The sequence below is a fragment of the Nelusetta ayraudi genome, unplaced genomic scaffold (assembly GCF_046127955.1).
Source record: "Nelusetta ayraudi isolate G7.1 ecotype Tasmania unplaced genomic scaffold, CSIRO-AGI_Nayr_v1 ptg000168l, whole genome shotgun sequence".
Classification (NCBI taxonomy): domain Eukaryota; kingdom Metazoa; phylum Chordata; class Actinopteri; order Tetraodontiformes; family Monacanthidae; genus Nelusetta; species Nelusetta ayraudi.
Genome location: NW_027466218.1, coordinates 1,257,392 through 1,271,844, shown reverse-complemented (window position 1 = coordinate 1,271,844; position 14,453 = coordinate 1,257,392). Strand labels below are relative to the sequence as shown.

Sequence of the window (14,453 nt, the reverse complement as noted above, 5' to 3'; positions counted from 1 at the left end):
TGATGTATAAAAACATTTTTTATTACATAAAGTGAAACATAGAGAGTTTTGTAATCTGTTCATATAAAAACATACATCTCTAACATGTTCATTACATAGGCCCTTCTACAAATTCGAGGTCAAAAACATCTTGTTTAGCTTCAGCACAAAGGACAGCACTGTCGGAACTTGTTTTGGAGTGGAGGCTATAAAAGTTCAAATGAAAAATGTATTGCATGAAACCCTGAATCAACTCACTGTACGGCCAAAGATTGAGGAGAAAAGGGCCATGATTGATTTATTATGTAACATTTACAGTCCCCGTGTTTCACAGAATGCTCTATGGTGTTCCTTTAAAAGGCCCGTGAGTCAGACCCGAGGGTTAAGCCGACATATATCCCTTAATGACCCGGAAAGCTTTGATCAGCTCCGCAAAAGTAAGCGGCGGTTAAACTCGGCTCACAAGCATCTCTTATTGGGTTTATTATTCCGAGGTTTTCTTCGGTATGGTTGGCATTCAGCAAATTTCCTGTGGAAAAGTTCTGCACTGTGGGCTTGGAATGCAGCCACACATGACCGCTAACATGAGGAGCGCAGCTAAATGTGTAGCCGGCAAGGTACGACATGTAACAGCACTGTGTGTTTTGTGTGTGTGTGTGTGTTGGTCTGTCCGTCTGTCTGTCCGTCCACTCTGTGTGTTGCTCATCTCTCCTCCTGCAGCAGCTGCAGGCGGTCCTCAGCGTAGTACGGTGAGGTGTGGCCGGTGTCGATGGCTGCGCAGTCCTCGGTGAAAAACACCAGGTCCTGCAAGCCAAACAGGAGCACAAACACATGGATGAGAAAGCAGGGGATCTCACAGCTGCAAAGACGATGAAAATAACTAAAACAACTCTCTCACCCGATAGCAGACTCGGGTGATGATGGTGTAGAGGTTCTGGGTTTTGCGTTTCAGCATCACCATCCTGGGACGCTCTCTGCAGTAGGGGACCGGATGGTTGAGCAGCACGTAGAGGAAGTCGCGGAGCTTGGACGTGATGCAGCCGTTCTGCAGGGGGTGAAAATCAGTGTTGGCATACACGTGGGTATGAACACAAACAATCAAACAAACAAAAATGGAATAAAATATGGAAGTCACAGTGCTGCTGCTTTGGGAGAGGGCAACTAATCAGCCTCCTGTCAGTCTGGTGGTTTAAACACCACTCACTCATCTGTGAGTATAAAAGCAACGTGCAAACTTAGCAGGACCCCAAGGCAGCAGTCCTGGGTTTTATCGTTGGCTGACAGAGGACCCCAAAGTCCAAGGTGTTTGTTGTTGTTTGCTTTTGAACACCTGTCTCTTTTCATGGCCTATTATTGCTGCTCTGTAAAAACAAATCATTTATCATTTTAGCCATTTTATCAAAGAACAGACTCTGAATTTGTGTTGTTTTTTTGTAGCGGCAGACTGTCATGGTTATGCAAAGTCTGCAGGCAACACGCAATACAGAGTTTGCGTTCATGTATTTGTGTTTTCAAAAGAGAGAGCCGTTCATGTCATGACACATCTGTGCTTTTATACAAACTGTCTTGCTTATCCTGACCCTTGAAAGTTAGGCTGATGACCTGGACGACTGAGAAACCTCCACAGCCACATCCATCATGACGGTTTTACCAGAAAAAGAATCCGGTTCTGACAGCGTTTCAGCACCGTATTGCTCAACTTACGTGCACGTCCAGGAAGATGGTTGGCAGAATCTCAGCGCAGGCTTTCTGAAACGCGAACAAGCACCAAAAGTATTAGGAAAGAATGAAAGAAAGAAGGAAGAAGAAGAAGAAAAAAAGGACTCAAACCAGTTTGTTGGCGTTGTGCTCACCGTGCGGTGGTAGGTGTGGATCTTGTCCAGCAGAGTCATGATCTCGTCGCTCAGCACCAGCGCTCTGGAGTAGCAGGTCAGCGGCGGCGCGCAGTCCGACAGGCGGACCGCGCCGAGGACGCAGAGGAGGGCGGCCACTTCCAGCCTCATGTCGCTGCCGAGACGGTGAGTGCTGTTTTCAGTCGCTCCAGTCCGGAGAGATTCCGGGGGCTTAGAGACTAGAGGGGGCTGGCTGCAGTTTTATTTTTTTTAAAGGATGGAAGTGGTCGAGAGAGAGAGAGAGAGAGAGAGAGAGAGAGAGAGAGGGAAAGAAAAAAAAAGAAAAAAAAAAGAGAGCAAAACAGCCGATGACGTGGAGGCGCACGCAGGCATGAAGGGAAACATGTTGGGGTCTGTTTAGGGAGCCCACGTGATATTTTCCCCCCTGATAAATATTTTGCAACCGTTTCCTCTCCTGAAAAAAAAAATGCCTCTCTTGTGTCTTTGCCTGGAGATGGTTTATGAAAGTGATCTGTGAAGGACATCAATTTTTGGCAAAAAACCAAAGCTTATGCTAAATACATTATTGCATGCTCACGTGTAGACAGAACATTCAGCTCTCAAAGCCAATATTTAAAATGTGGAGTATTTAATCATGTGTATGTGAGTGCAGACCGGTGGGAAGTAGATTTTTATTTTGCAAAAAGGAAAATATGTGGAATATGGAACCTGTAAGTTGTTACAAGACCTTGTGATTCAAAGCTCGAATTATGATTTCAACAAAAAGGTTTAGCTGCCTTTATTTTATATTATTTAAAAAAAAAAAAAAGGAAAGTAAAAGAAAACAGAGCCATGTGTTTTACACACACTACATTACATTTGAACCCTCTGCTACATGATCATAGATTTTAATATAAATGTATAAAAAAAAAGAAAGAAAAAAGTTCTGTGTGTTTTAAGGTAGATCCGTCGGCGCCACTGAGCCTTTCCTGAGGTTGAGAAAATTCCTCTTCTTTTTCCTCTTGGGAGGGCCTGAGCTGTCACACGACTCAGGTGGACACCGAAACACAAACAGCCTTTCTTCGGCTGCGGGGACGTTGAGCTCGGTCCAGGCAGCCGCCGCCGCCGCCACCGCCTCGCTCTGTGGCGTCTCGTTCACCGAGTGCTCGCCGCTTTCACTCGCGGCTTCATCGTTTCGTTGTGTTACCGCCTCCGACTTGTAAATGGCCGAAGCGTCCTCCTTTCTCTTCTCCGCCACCGCCACCGCCTCCCTTTCACAGGATCTGGGCAGCAGCTTCTCCGTCAGACTTTGCCACTTTCCCGGGAGTCTTTGAAAAAGGAGGAGGACAAAGGCGGCGTTTGTTAATGGCCTTGGAGTGTTGCGAGTGCTTACCTCATCCGCGTGGTCGGCGCGGCCAAACAATACGAGCCATGAAAAGGCCGATTTGTTTACGATGCCTGCTGACCACTGAACCACAAACGGGCCGATGAGGCTTCGACACTGAGTCTTTGTGTAGAGAGCAGCCGGCTGAGGCCACACTCACCTCTCTCTGGCCGCACAGCAGCTGGTCTTCTGCAGCAGAACCTTCCGGACCACGTCGGCCCTCAGCTTCACAGGGAGACGTCGGTCGAAGCCCCCGGCACACCTGGACAAATGGGTGCAGCAGGTAACTTGGACAATATTTTTTTTCTTTTCTTTTTTGAGCCCCCATGAGCCAATCGAGTTGCAGCTTTTCAGATTCATTTAGTACATGTAAAAACGTCTGATGAAGAACTTGATTACGTGGTGCAACATCACCAAAATATAACTAAAGTTCCTATTTCATTTGGGTTTTGTGGTATTGATCTTAATTTTTCATTCCTGACACAAGCAAGGACAACTGAAATTGAAATAGTCTAGACGGGCAGTCTCAGAGTGGGAAACCAACAAAATGGTATCAATGCCCTTTGTGATGTCACAGAAGGATGATTTTCAGAACTATCTAAAGTGGAGTGAGCAAAAGAAGGGATGGATATATTTTTTCCTCTTTTCTGGGAAGTTAACTGAGCAGATGGAAATGCAAATGATCAATGGGAAAGTGAAAGTGCTTGAATTCTTTCCCTCTGCCACTACAACTAGAACATGGATTTTTCAGCGCCCTTTAACCTCTGAGCGCCGAATTAAGTGATTTCATCCTTGAAAAACATTCCCTTCAATCCTTCCTGAGAGGTTCTCATCTCAGAGTGGGACTGATTTGAGGTCAGTGACCCCACCGGGTTCCAACCTGTTAAGAGTTGTGTTGCTGGAAGGGAATTCCCTGGAGTTCCACACAGCTCAAAAGAACGGGCAGAAAAACAACTTTCATTTGTGCGGTGGCGTAACAGGGCTAAAAGAAAGAAGCAAAGACGTGACCTAAGCGTTCCGTTTCGGTGTTAAGCATAGATTTGGTTTTAACATCTAGGCGCTGACATTAATTCATAAATAAAAATTAAAACGGAAATGCAAAGTTAGGAAACGGCAAGGAAACCAAGTACAGGAACAAAACAACGCGAAAAACGAAGAAAACATGTGTCACATATTTTTCCAAACAGATCACTTTAATCCTATTGTCCTTTGGCCAGACAGCCCAGATCCAAAGAGTCCTCATGCATGAAGCATTATTCATCAGTAAAGCAATAAAGACTCAGCGGGGGCCAGACGTGAGTGTATCAGGATGGAGGAGAGGGAAATTAAACCATGAGTAAAACCATTTATCTCTGCATCTTCGCTTGGGGGAGAGAAGGGCCCTCATGGGGCAAAACAGCATTTGTTGTCCAACATTAAAAACGCTTCTTGCACAGTCGGATTGTTTTCATTCACATGCTGCTTCTATTTAATCAGCGGCGCCGCAAGGAAACATGCTTCCCGAGGTAGAAACAAACATTCTCCCTGAAACTCCAGCTGTGCACGTCCAGCACAAATGTTTTTTATTGAGTTGGAATTAAAACAAAAAAGGATAATAACACAAATTAAGAGGCTCGTGTTTGGCACCGTGACGCTAATAAAAAGCCATGTTTGGTCCGATTAGTAAACAGATCCGAGTAATCCCAGAAAATACTATAAAACGATAACAAAACAACACTGGATGTTCTGCACGGAAGTAAAGCAAAATGGCGCCGCCGTCCACAAACAGACAAAAAACAAAAAAAAAACTGTGTTGCCTGGAAAAATTACATCAATAGCTTTGTTTCCATGACCCCTGGAATTGCGCAAAACCAAAATATCGCAATAAAAGATTGGTAATGGAAACATCTAAACTTTGAAAAACCTCTCAAATATGGCTAAAAGGTTTTGACGCTCTCATGAGGTGGTTTTTCAGACTTATCGATGTAGAGGTAGATCGCAAAAGTATTATGGAAACACGTTTTTTTCGCATTTACACGTGAGGTACGGGGTCACGTGACCAGTTCACTTCAAGTGAAAATGGCGCATTATGTTTGGACGGAGGAGGAGACGGAATATTTTTTACAAGTAATCAAAGAGAAAAATATAACAACCATTCTTGACAGCAAACAACATTGCAGATTTATACAAGAAATTCCGTGCCTCCATCCTCCTCACAGTGGGGTCTCGCAGGACGAGATTTTACGAGAATTACGGCTTATGTGCTTCACACCATTCATTGGAAACCCCTGCAGATCGCAACGGTATTTTGTCGAAATTTTAGAAATATCGCTCTTCTGCTCGGCTACTCACCCTGCGTGCTCCTGCTCTGCAGACGAAGGCGGCGGGTGCTGCTTGGGGCAGAGGGCGTCGGTCACGGAGAGGAGCTCGCCCTCCGGCAGGGTGGGGAGGAGGAGGCGCAGCACCTCCAGGAGAACCTCGGCAGACGCCTCACTCTGCTTCACCAGCTGGGACGCAAACATGACGTCCTGAGGAGATGAAACAGAAACGACTTGAGCCTCAGCACACAAAGAGGTGAGGTGAGGTGAGGTGAGGTGAGGATGCACCCTTGTTTAAAACACATCTGCATGTTGGTCATTTCAGACCTGGTCACAGTTTGTGTGGAGCCTCTTGAGCATCATTTGTTCCTTTAAGTCTTGTGCCGCTTGATCGCCGGAGGTTTTTTCCTGCAGCCTGAAAACATTGTGAAATGTAAATGTTGTCGCTCATGAAAACCAGGGAGTTTTGTCATGCAATATTGCAAAACGTGAGAAAATTCTCCGCCGGCGCTCACCTCTCAGTCAACAGTGCGACCACCTCACCGCGCTTGCTCAGAGCTTCCTGGACGATGGCCGTCATCCGACACTCCTGCTGCACCTCCAGCAGTTTCTCCTCCTCCGTTCCCTCCTCGCCGCCGTCAGACTGCGCTGCCAGATTTGACTCGACTGCAGGCCGATTCTTCGCCGGGCCGTCCAACTCCTTCGTCCACTCCTTCTGAATCTGCTCTTCTGCTTCTTCCAGGGCCTGGAGCAGGAGTGGAAGGTAACGCTGTGTTCAAGGTTCTCGCGAGAAGCACAAGAAGGCGAAGGAGTCGCTGCACCACCCACCGAGCAGTGGCCGCCTATAATATGGGCCATGTCTTGTCTCTTCAGGCTCTTGCTCTCCCTCAGCTCTTCCATTAATAAGCCGTGCAGAGTGAGAACGGCTTGGGAGGTTTCCAGGACCCTGGTCCTCCTCTCGGCCTTCTGGTAGTGGAGCGAAGCCATCTGCGTGGCCAAGCTGTCGGCCCGGGAGAGCAGCTCGTCCTCGCGCTCCGTCCGCATCTCTTCCATCACCTGCACGAGTCAAGAACATTCACCGAGTTCGTGGGATGGAAACAAAAATTTACGGCTTCACTTACAGGTGACCTGAGGTCACGGAGATGAAATTACAGTTAAAAAAAAAAGCAGTTTTACTTTGTTTGCGACAACGTTCTCTGTCTCCTTTTCCTCCTCAAAAAGTCGGATTCTGTCGTCCAGCTGTTTCTGGAAGAGCAGCAGATCAGACGTGTCCGTTTTCAGTCTGTTCCCGCTGGTTTTCCCCTTGGACCGAATCTTCATCTGCGCAAAGAAACCACAATATCCATGAGGTGGTTGTGGAAAAGGACTCAAACATGTTGTTATGATATTAGGAAAGAAAAACACTGCAAAGCCCTTTATTATTTCTGAAGAACAGCGTGCACTCATCCAGCAGCTGCACTATTGTGACAACCAGGGTTTCTTTTTTTGCCAATTTGGGTTGAGTTGAAAAAGCTGTCTAATTCACCACCGCGTCTTTCTCAAGTTTATTTAGGCTGTTGCTGTTCAATGTGGTGACCTAGTTCCTCTTTACGATCACATCCTGGAGAGATTTAATGCCGAAATCGTTTGAAATCACCAAAGTTTACGACGAGACAAACGCAGCGTATCGGTTCCGTCAGATCAGAGTTCTGATTCCCCCTGGCTCGTGCTCCGGGCCCGCATGATTATTTTGGATTTTGGACACACTTTTTCTCCAGAGTCCCTGGCATAAATTTATTGATACAAGTAGCAATAAACAAAAAAAACCCTGCATGTTCTAGCAGCAGACATGCAGCAGGGAAGCAGCGTACGTTTAAGCAGATGTTTCGTAAACCTGAAAAAAAAAAAAAACACTTTGTTTAAAAAAAAAAAAAAAAAAAAAAAAAGAACAAAAGTGGGCTCACTCACCAATTTCTCCTCGCTCTCCCTCCTCCTCGCTGTCAGCGCTGAGTGAATTTTGGCTCTGGAGACAGCGTGAGGCAGCACGAGGCAGCGGTCCATTACAGAGAGACACTTCTGAAACTCCAGCTTCATTCTGAGACAGTCGTCTTCGCACAGAGACGACTGGGACGAGCACAAACAGCTGAGCAAGAGTAACAAAAAAACGAAAGAAAAAAGGTGAAAAGTTTTTATTATGTACAGCATTTGTGGTTAATGGCAGCACCACTGACCTGAAGAAGGCCCTGCACTGCGCCCTGATCTCCCTCTGCTCCTGCAGCTCCCTCTCCATGGCCTCCCGCAGCGACTCTCTGGTGCTGCTGAGGGTGCGGAGGGCCGCCTTGCCTTCCTGGTGCAGTTTCTCCTGACCCGGCAGCAGAGCGCTGCCTCCCTGTCCTCCTTGACCTCCTGACCCTGCCTCCAACTCCGGCAGGGATCGATGCTTCCCCGGAGGCAGCAGTGCCAGCAGGTCCTGGGCAGCAGAGGGCTGGATGGCCTTCACCTCAGCCACGGCACTCTGGATCAAACGCATTATCACCTGCAGAGCATCGACAGAGGAGGACCCAGAGTTTGAAGAAGAAGTGTGCTGGATAACATTTGGCTCTGTGAAGTGCTGATGTTAAAACTGTGCTGCTGATAAGGATGTTCAAAATATTTAGTCTAATAAATGATACAGTTTTATCTTGTTGTTGTTCACTTTGCTTTTGTTGTTTGTTTGCTGTTAATTTAAACCTTCAACTTTTGTTGCCAGGACACCAATAAAAGCACTGATCGCCAGATATGACCTTCAATAAAATCTCCAACAAACAACATTTAAAGGCCCATTGTGCAGAGCAGTGGCATCTACAAGAAAGAAAACATACTGAAAACAATATCAATGCTAATTTTTGTGTCTATGAGATGTTGTTGGTGCTGCAAGACAATCATTTCCTTCTATAGATTACTAAAGTATCTTCAATCCCTGTTATATGACATAGCATAGATTTTACATCTCTCTGATCAACTCAGCAACTTAGCAAATCCAAGCAGATCCATAATTCATAATGCACCTGCTCTTCATCGAAGTACAATCGCTTCATAACAAAAGTGTAGTAGTAGCAAGTGACTCTTACACAAAACATTGACTATTCTCTGTTTCATTTCATACCTAAATGTTCCACACTGGGCCTTTAATAGAAGGCTTTGTTTTCTTTGAAAATACTTCCTACAGAGAACCTTTTGAGATATGCAATAATACACTTATTTTTAGGAGCTGTGTAGCCAAACACAAACAACCTGCACACAAACTTGTGCTGCTATGAGAGACGTGAACCTTGCGGATGTCGGCGGCAGCCTCCTCATCCAGGTTGTTGATGAGCTCGGCCAGTTCCAGGCTGTGAGCATTCAGCAGGTTCTGCCAGCGCTGCAGGTGCTGCGCCACCTCCGTCCTCCCCTCCAGGCCTTTGGACAGAGCCGACAGCTCCTTCTCTCTCTGCCGGTGGACTCGCAGCTGGTGCAGACGAAACAGTGGGTGGGATGTTAGTGAATATTGGTGTGCTGTGTGTTCCATGACAGGAGCAGAGGGGCTCCAGTGTGCAGGGTCTCCTCACAGTGTTGGAGATGAGCTCCCGCCTCTTTTTGATGAGCTCGCAGCGCATGGCCCTCTTCTCCTGGGTCAGAGCCTCGTCCAGCCTCTGCCTCACCACCACCACCTCTTTCTGGGCCTTCTCCTGCAGCTGCGCTATCTGCTCAGCAGGTAAGACGCTCCCTCTGGTGGAGAGAAGACAACCTTACAGGCTTAAATCACAGCAGTTTTTGTGATAAGAGGGACTTTGAGCAACTTTTTTATTTTTAAGAAATGTATTTAAAAGAAAAACTTTGAATGCAGCATCAGAAGACTTGTGCAAAATGAATGGGAAGTGTTCTTGTGAACAAACCTCTGGAGGTGAGCGAACCAGCTGTCCAGATGGCTGGAGGTGCTGGAGAAGGTGTCAGAAATCAGGCTGTTGAGGCTGTGGAGGCTGTGGACCAAGAACTTCCGCTGTGCGTGACGCTCTGCTAGTACAAAACGCTGATTGGCCAGAACCACATCCAGCACCTCCTCCAGCTGGTCCTGGACGGAAAAAAACAGGCCGCATAATGACATTAAATTAGTTATTATTATTATTATTATTTGAGAGAGACTACTAGAGAGAGAGAGAAATAACTGAAGGAAATTTATAGTTTGTTCTCACTTACTTGACATTGAAAGTATTCATGCAGAAGACTCCTGGCTGTGCTCTTCTCCAGCTCGCCCATCCTGGTGGCCTCCTCCAGCTCCTCAGAGAAGATCTTGTGCAGCTCCACCCGCCGCCACTCGATGATCTGCCTCTGGACCTTCGTCGAAGCCTCTTCATGTCGGACCAGCAGGATGAGCTGCAGCTGACTCTGGCTCAGCTTGTGTAATTTCTCCAGGAGGACGCTACAGCGAAGAAGCTCCTAAAGTCACAAAGAAATCTTGATTTGATGATGTGTAAAAAAAAAAAAAAAGAAATAAAAATAATACACTTTAAAGAGAACAAAACATATTTTACCTGTTGGTCTGCGTGTTGGCACAGCAGCTCAGCCGTGGCCTTCTCAGCAGCTTGTCTGTGATGCTCCGCTTCCATTTCCTCGCGAGTCTCCAGGTTACACTGGGAAGCGAGCGCAGCCATGCGGGCGGCCCTCTGCTCCTTCAGACGGCCCTCCATGCCCAGCAGCTGTCCGTGGAGCACACTGAGGAGCCTTTCCTGGGCCTGGACGCTGGCCTGGCCGCGGGAGCCCAGGCCGCTGAGCAGCGACGACAACACGTCTTTGTAGATCTGAACCCGTGTGGCCTCCAGGTTGCTGGTGGCTCGCAGCAGAGTCGACATTTCAAGACTGCCAGGGAGAGGACGAGGAGTTCATTTAACATCAGGTGATTACATTCACAGAGGAGTCACACAACTCATATATCAATTTCTTTAAATAACAATATCGAGAAAATATGATCATATTCTGTCATGCAAGTATTGATTTAAACCAAAGTTAGCTGTTTGGCTTTGACATGTTAACTGATGGTTGTAAAATGTGCCAGACTAAATTGAATGTTTTCCAGAATTTGAAACACATATCAATCTGGAAAAAAGCCCTGAGAAGTTGTTTGGAAAACTGGCGGGCGAGATGGAGGGGATTTCAAAACAAAAAATAAATTTAAAAGAATGAGGGTAATTTGGAAAATCTTTCTGTCTGTCACTCAGATGCGAGGCCAGAATTCAAAGGAGAAAAGACTTTAGTGCTCTTTTTTTCCATGAAGAAATGCTGTGATCAAAATGATCCTCTTGCAACATTGATGCTTGATCAGCCGTATATTTTAAAAGACTCCAGTTTCTGTCAAACTAAACCCAGGACGAAACACCCGCCTTATTTTCCGGGAAGCTTTTCAAAATGGATCTACAAGAAATCTTCCTTTCTAGTTGCCCTGTGTGGTTACGATGTTTGTAAAGAATTCTGGCAAACTCAGAATGCTCAGATTGCTCCTCCTGACAGCCATTATGTTGATTTTCAATGCTTTAAATGAAATCTTAGAGAGTGAAATTAGTTTTGTACAGTGTGTTCCACTCACTTCTCCAAGGCCTGGGCCATATTCTGGGGATCCTCCAGCACCATTGTATCCACCATCTTGTCTTCAAACGAGGCCTCGTCTTTAATCGTTTCACTAACGTTGCAGTCTGCATACTCTGGGTTTGACTCGTCTCTTTTCCTCTAAATCCATAATGACAGTCATAACAGTGTTAGCATGACCCATCATAATGTGTGGGTTCAGTTGTAAAACTGTAATGGACTATAAAAAGTGCAATGAACTGACAAGTAGACAGAGTTGCAATACCCTTTGCTGAAGGAGGCTCAGTCTGGTTCTGGGACCAATCAGGTTCATGGCCAGAAACCCCAGAGACAGCAGGATCAACATGACAAAGAAACCTACAACAAATCCAGCAAAGTGGACCCCATGGTTGGGATAGATCTAGTAATAAATAACACAAAATAAGATCAGAGAACAGATCAAGTCAAAGATGTAACCACTGGGCAGGTGGGCAGTTTGTGTTTAAGGTCCCGTATTAAACCCACTGACTGATCTTAACTTGTCATTGTCATTGTGAATTCTGACCTCCTGGCAAGTGGTTAGCCATGATTAATACTCCAAATAACTGTAGATCTCCAGAAAATTTGATATTTAGGTCTCTGGACCGTGGGCAATAAAATTCACAGTTTCAGCTTTCTGCTTAAACTAGTGCTGTGCTTCACTGGCATTATTTTTGGAACCCGCTGCTAATAATTCAGTATATGGGACTCTTAAGAACTGCTCATTACTCACTCTGTCAGTGGAATTCACTCTCAGCGTCAGATTGGCCATCAATGGACCAAACATGCTTACGTCATTCTATGGAGGGAGAAAAACTTAAGTCAATTTTCACAAAGATGTGCTGTTGTTGTTATTTTTCCAAATTAAAACATTTAAAATTCTGTATACCTGTGAGGTATTTGAGAACGTCAAAAACGCTGGAAGTTCCAAGACTTCACTCATACGGCTTCTGACCTGAGCAGTATAATTAACAATAATCTTGGATCCAGCTGTAAAAGAGGTCTTAAAAAGTGAATTTTACATCAAACTTCAAAAATCACAGCACATACAGCTCTGAAACATTTCGCTCCGTACCAGAGAGAGAGTCAATGGCAAACATCTGGTAGCCTCTTTCCACCATCTTGCCCTCAGTTCTTACAGGTACGATCCTGGAGATGGAGTCCCTAATGGCCACCTGGAACAAGTTGGTGCCACTGCTGCCCACCGGGCCCATGTTGTGAATGAGCAAGAAGAAAGTCAACTGAGGAGGATCGGTGTCAATCTTCACCTGAGGACCACAACCACATTCAACAGAATATTAACCCCTGGATGAAATATTTACTCACAGCTCAAAATAAGATGAAAACATCAGAGTGTAGAATTTAATGGGAATACTGTTAGAAAGAAGTGGGTAATGTTTGAATAATAAGGCTTATGTACCTGTGCACACTTATGAAACTTGACTCCAAAAGCCGATGGAAGTGCCATCAAGTGAACCTGAAGAAACAATAAACTCAGAGTTGTGGTGAAACAAATTCACCCATACAAACATAAAGACAAAGCATATACACGTTTACAGACAAATTCTGATGACAAACAATCATAAAATGAAACTTCAGTGCATTTTATACAGTAAACCTCATGACACATGGCCACATGTGAATTAAAACTCCTCTCAGGGAAGAGATGCACCTGAGGAAGCGCGTGGCCTGGGTTGAATCTGGTAAGTGTGCTTCTTCGCCTGCGGAGGCGGACGATGCTTGAGATGGAGCTAAACAACGTGTAAAAGGAGTGTCCCCGTGGAGCCGTGGCAGCAGAGGACACTGAGCTGAGTGCAGACAACACTGAGTTTCCACTGGGTTCCACCGTACCTGTACAAGACAGCACGTTTAAACTTCTGGATTGCAAATAACTGGTAACAAACACAAATAATTTCTCTGAAACGTCTGTGAAGTTGGCAAAGTTCCAGTGTCATTGTCCACTAATCTGGCATATGTATTTTTGTTGTTAATTGTTAATTAAAATAAATAAAAGAACAACAAACCATCCTTCTGAAGCAATGCCATCCCTGCAGACCTCTTAAAATCTTGCTGCGTTACATGGAGAGTGGAGCTCTTCTGCTAACGTAAAGAGAGCATTAGTTCATGTGTATTTATGCAGAACACATCTAAATCCAAGCACTGTCAATGTCTGGGAGGGCAATAACTGCTACCAACAGACACAATGCATTAAAGGAATGTAGTTCAATAACGGTATTAACATTTGTTTTTCAAAACATAACATCCTCTAACACCTGACAATCTGGATGTAACTGGATGAAAAGTTACATAAGTAATAGACAACAATTTATACAAATAGACGACAGCAGATCAACATACTCAGAAATTACCTGCGGAGTCCCACAGGGATCAGTATTGGGTCCCAAATTAGTTATTTTTTACATCAACGATCTATACAAGGTTTCAAAAATCTTACAATTTGTGTTATTTGCAGATGACACTAGTATTTTTGTTCTGAAGAAAATGCAGCAACTTTTGGGATTTTCTGATTAAAAAATATATTATTTCCTTTATGTTAGTAACTTGATTGTTTGCATTGGAAATTGCCCGTAATAAAGTTTACAACAACACAAATCATTTAAAGGTCCCATACCTCAGGTTCAACCCAGAAGGAACGTCCGCTTGATGCATCCTGACGCATTCGGACAAAACGCCGCTGGCTTCCAGATGTGAACTCCGGCACACCGGCGTGCCGAGTGGAGCCGCTGATCGTCACATTGCGACAACACGTCTGTAAAAATGTGGGATCGGGTCGCGCGCACAGCAGCACTTGGACGTTCAGGAGTAGCACCGCGAACCCGTTCGCGATCCAGTGCGCCAGAAGCATTCGTAGGCTGTGACGGTGCCGCCCTCGCCAGGAGAGCCTCTAGCTAACGGGCACCATTGTTTTGTGGATGTTGCCCCCTCAGTTCGAAATCCGTCATTAAAAAAACAGTTTGACAGATTTGTTTTGTTAAAAGTAGCGCGATAGACATAGCCGCATAGCCGTGTTTGGCTTATACATGCAGCCGTAGGTTAAAACTAAAGTTACCTCGGTGTTAGAAAGTTTGATTTAAAAAGTTTCGTGGTCGACATCGGTGCATAACATCGGAAGGAAAAAAAAATCCAAAACTTTGGGAAGAAGGATCGCTCCAACGACGAAACTTAGCTTCAAGTAGCAGATTGATTTCCGGTTATTACTTTCAAATTAAAATCCCATTAAGTTATGATCCAAACTGTTGAACCATACACACAACATAGGAGTCTGAGTTAGAATAATTGTATTGCTCATTTATATTAAATGTATATTAGTTAGTAAATATAAGGTCCATTTTCACTGACAAAAGT

General features: G+C 45.1%; 2 protein-coding genes across 3 annotated transcripts; both read right to left on the bottom strand.

The window, feature by feature from the left end:
* cytl1 (cytokine like 1) lies at positions 1-2,099 on the bottom strand. The gene is made up of 4 exons (XM_076014208.1): positions 1,833-2,099; positions 1,684-1,728; positions 878-1,024; positions 1-783 (listed from the first exon to the last, which is right to left on the bottom strand). The coding sequence occupies exons 1-4, from the start codon at positions 1,980-1,982 to the stop codon at positions 682-684; spliced, it is 444 nt and encodes a 147-aa protein (XP_075870323.1). The 5' UTR covers positions 1,983-2,099; the 3' UTR covers positions 1-681.
* A 535-nt stretch (positions 2,100-2,634) lies between these two features.
* Positions 2,635-14,252, bottom strand: LOC142880350 (limbin-like). Of its 2 annotated transcripts, none has more exons than XM_076014204.1 (23): positions 13,720-14,252; positions 13,112-13,187; positions 12,760-12,938; positions 12,508-12,564; positions 12,163-12,355; positions 11,977-12,077; positions 11,821-11,886; positions 11,335-11,469; positions 11,071-11,210; positions 10,022-10,346; positions 9,687-9,926; positions 9,386-9,561; positions 9,059-9,218; positions 8,782-8,958; positions 7,703-8,007; positions 7,440-7,614; positions 6,669-6,812; positions 6,321-6,548; positions 6,008-6,237; positions 5,820-5,907; positions 5,527-5,702; positions 3,356-3,457; positions 2,635-3,139 (listed from the first exon to the last, which is right to left on the bottom strand). In XM_076014204.1, exons 1-23 carry the CDS (start codon positions 13,951-13,953, stop codon positions 2,767-2,769), a joined length of 4,080 nt encoding a protein of 1,359 aa, XP_075870319.1. In that variant the 5' UTR covers positions 13,954-14,252; the 3' UTR covers positions 2,635-2,766. The 2 variants fall into 2 exon arrangements, with proteins under 2 accessions (XP_075870319.1, XP_075870320.1); XM_076014205.1 differs by having other exon boundaries at positions 13,112-13,184.
* Positions 14,253-14,453: the final 201 nt, after the last annotated feature.

Excerpts from the sequence above, each read along its gene's own strand:
- cytl1 (XM_076014208.1), bottom strand. The coding sequence starts at position 1,982 with ATGAGGCTGGAAGTGGCCGCCCTCCTCTGCGTCCTCGGCGCGGTCCGC. Across the intron at positions 1,729-1,832 it reads TCCACACCTACCACCGCACG|AAAGCCTGCGCTGAGATTCT; the intron begins GTGAGCACAACG and ends TTCGCGTTTCAG. Across the intron at positions 1,025-1,683 it reads CCATCTTCCTGGACGTGCAC|AACGGCTGCATCACGTCCAA; the intron begins GTAAGTTGAGCA and ends CACCCCCTGCAG.
- LOC142880350 (XM_076014204.1), bottom strand. The coding sequence starts at position 13,953 with ATGCTTCTGGCGCACTGGATCGCGAACGGGTTCGCGGTGCTACTCCTG. Across the intron at positions 11,470-11,820 it reads GAGTGAATTCCACTGACAGA|ATCTATCCCAACCATGGGGT; the intron begins GTGAGTAATGAG and ends ATTTATTACTAG. Across the intron at positions 3,458-5,526 it reads GCAGAGCAGGAGCACGCAGG|GTGTGCCGGGGGCTTCGACC; the intron begins GTGAGTAGCCGA and ends CCATTTGTCCAG.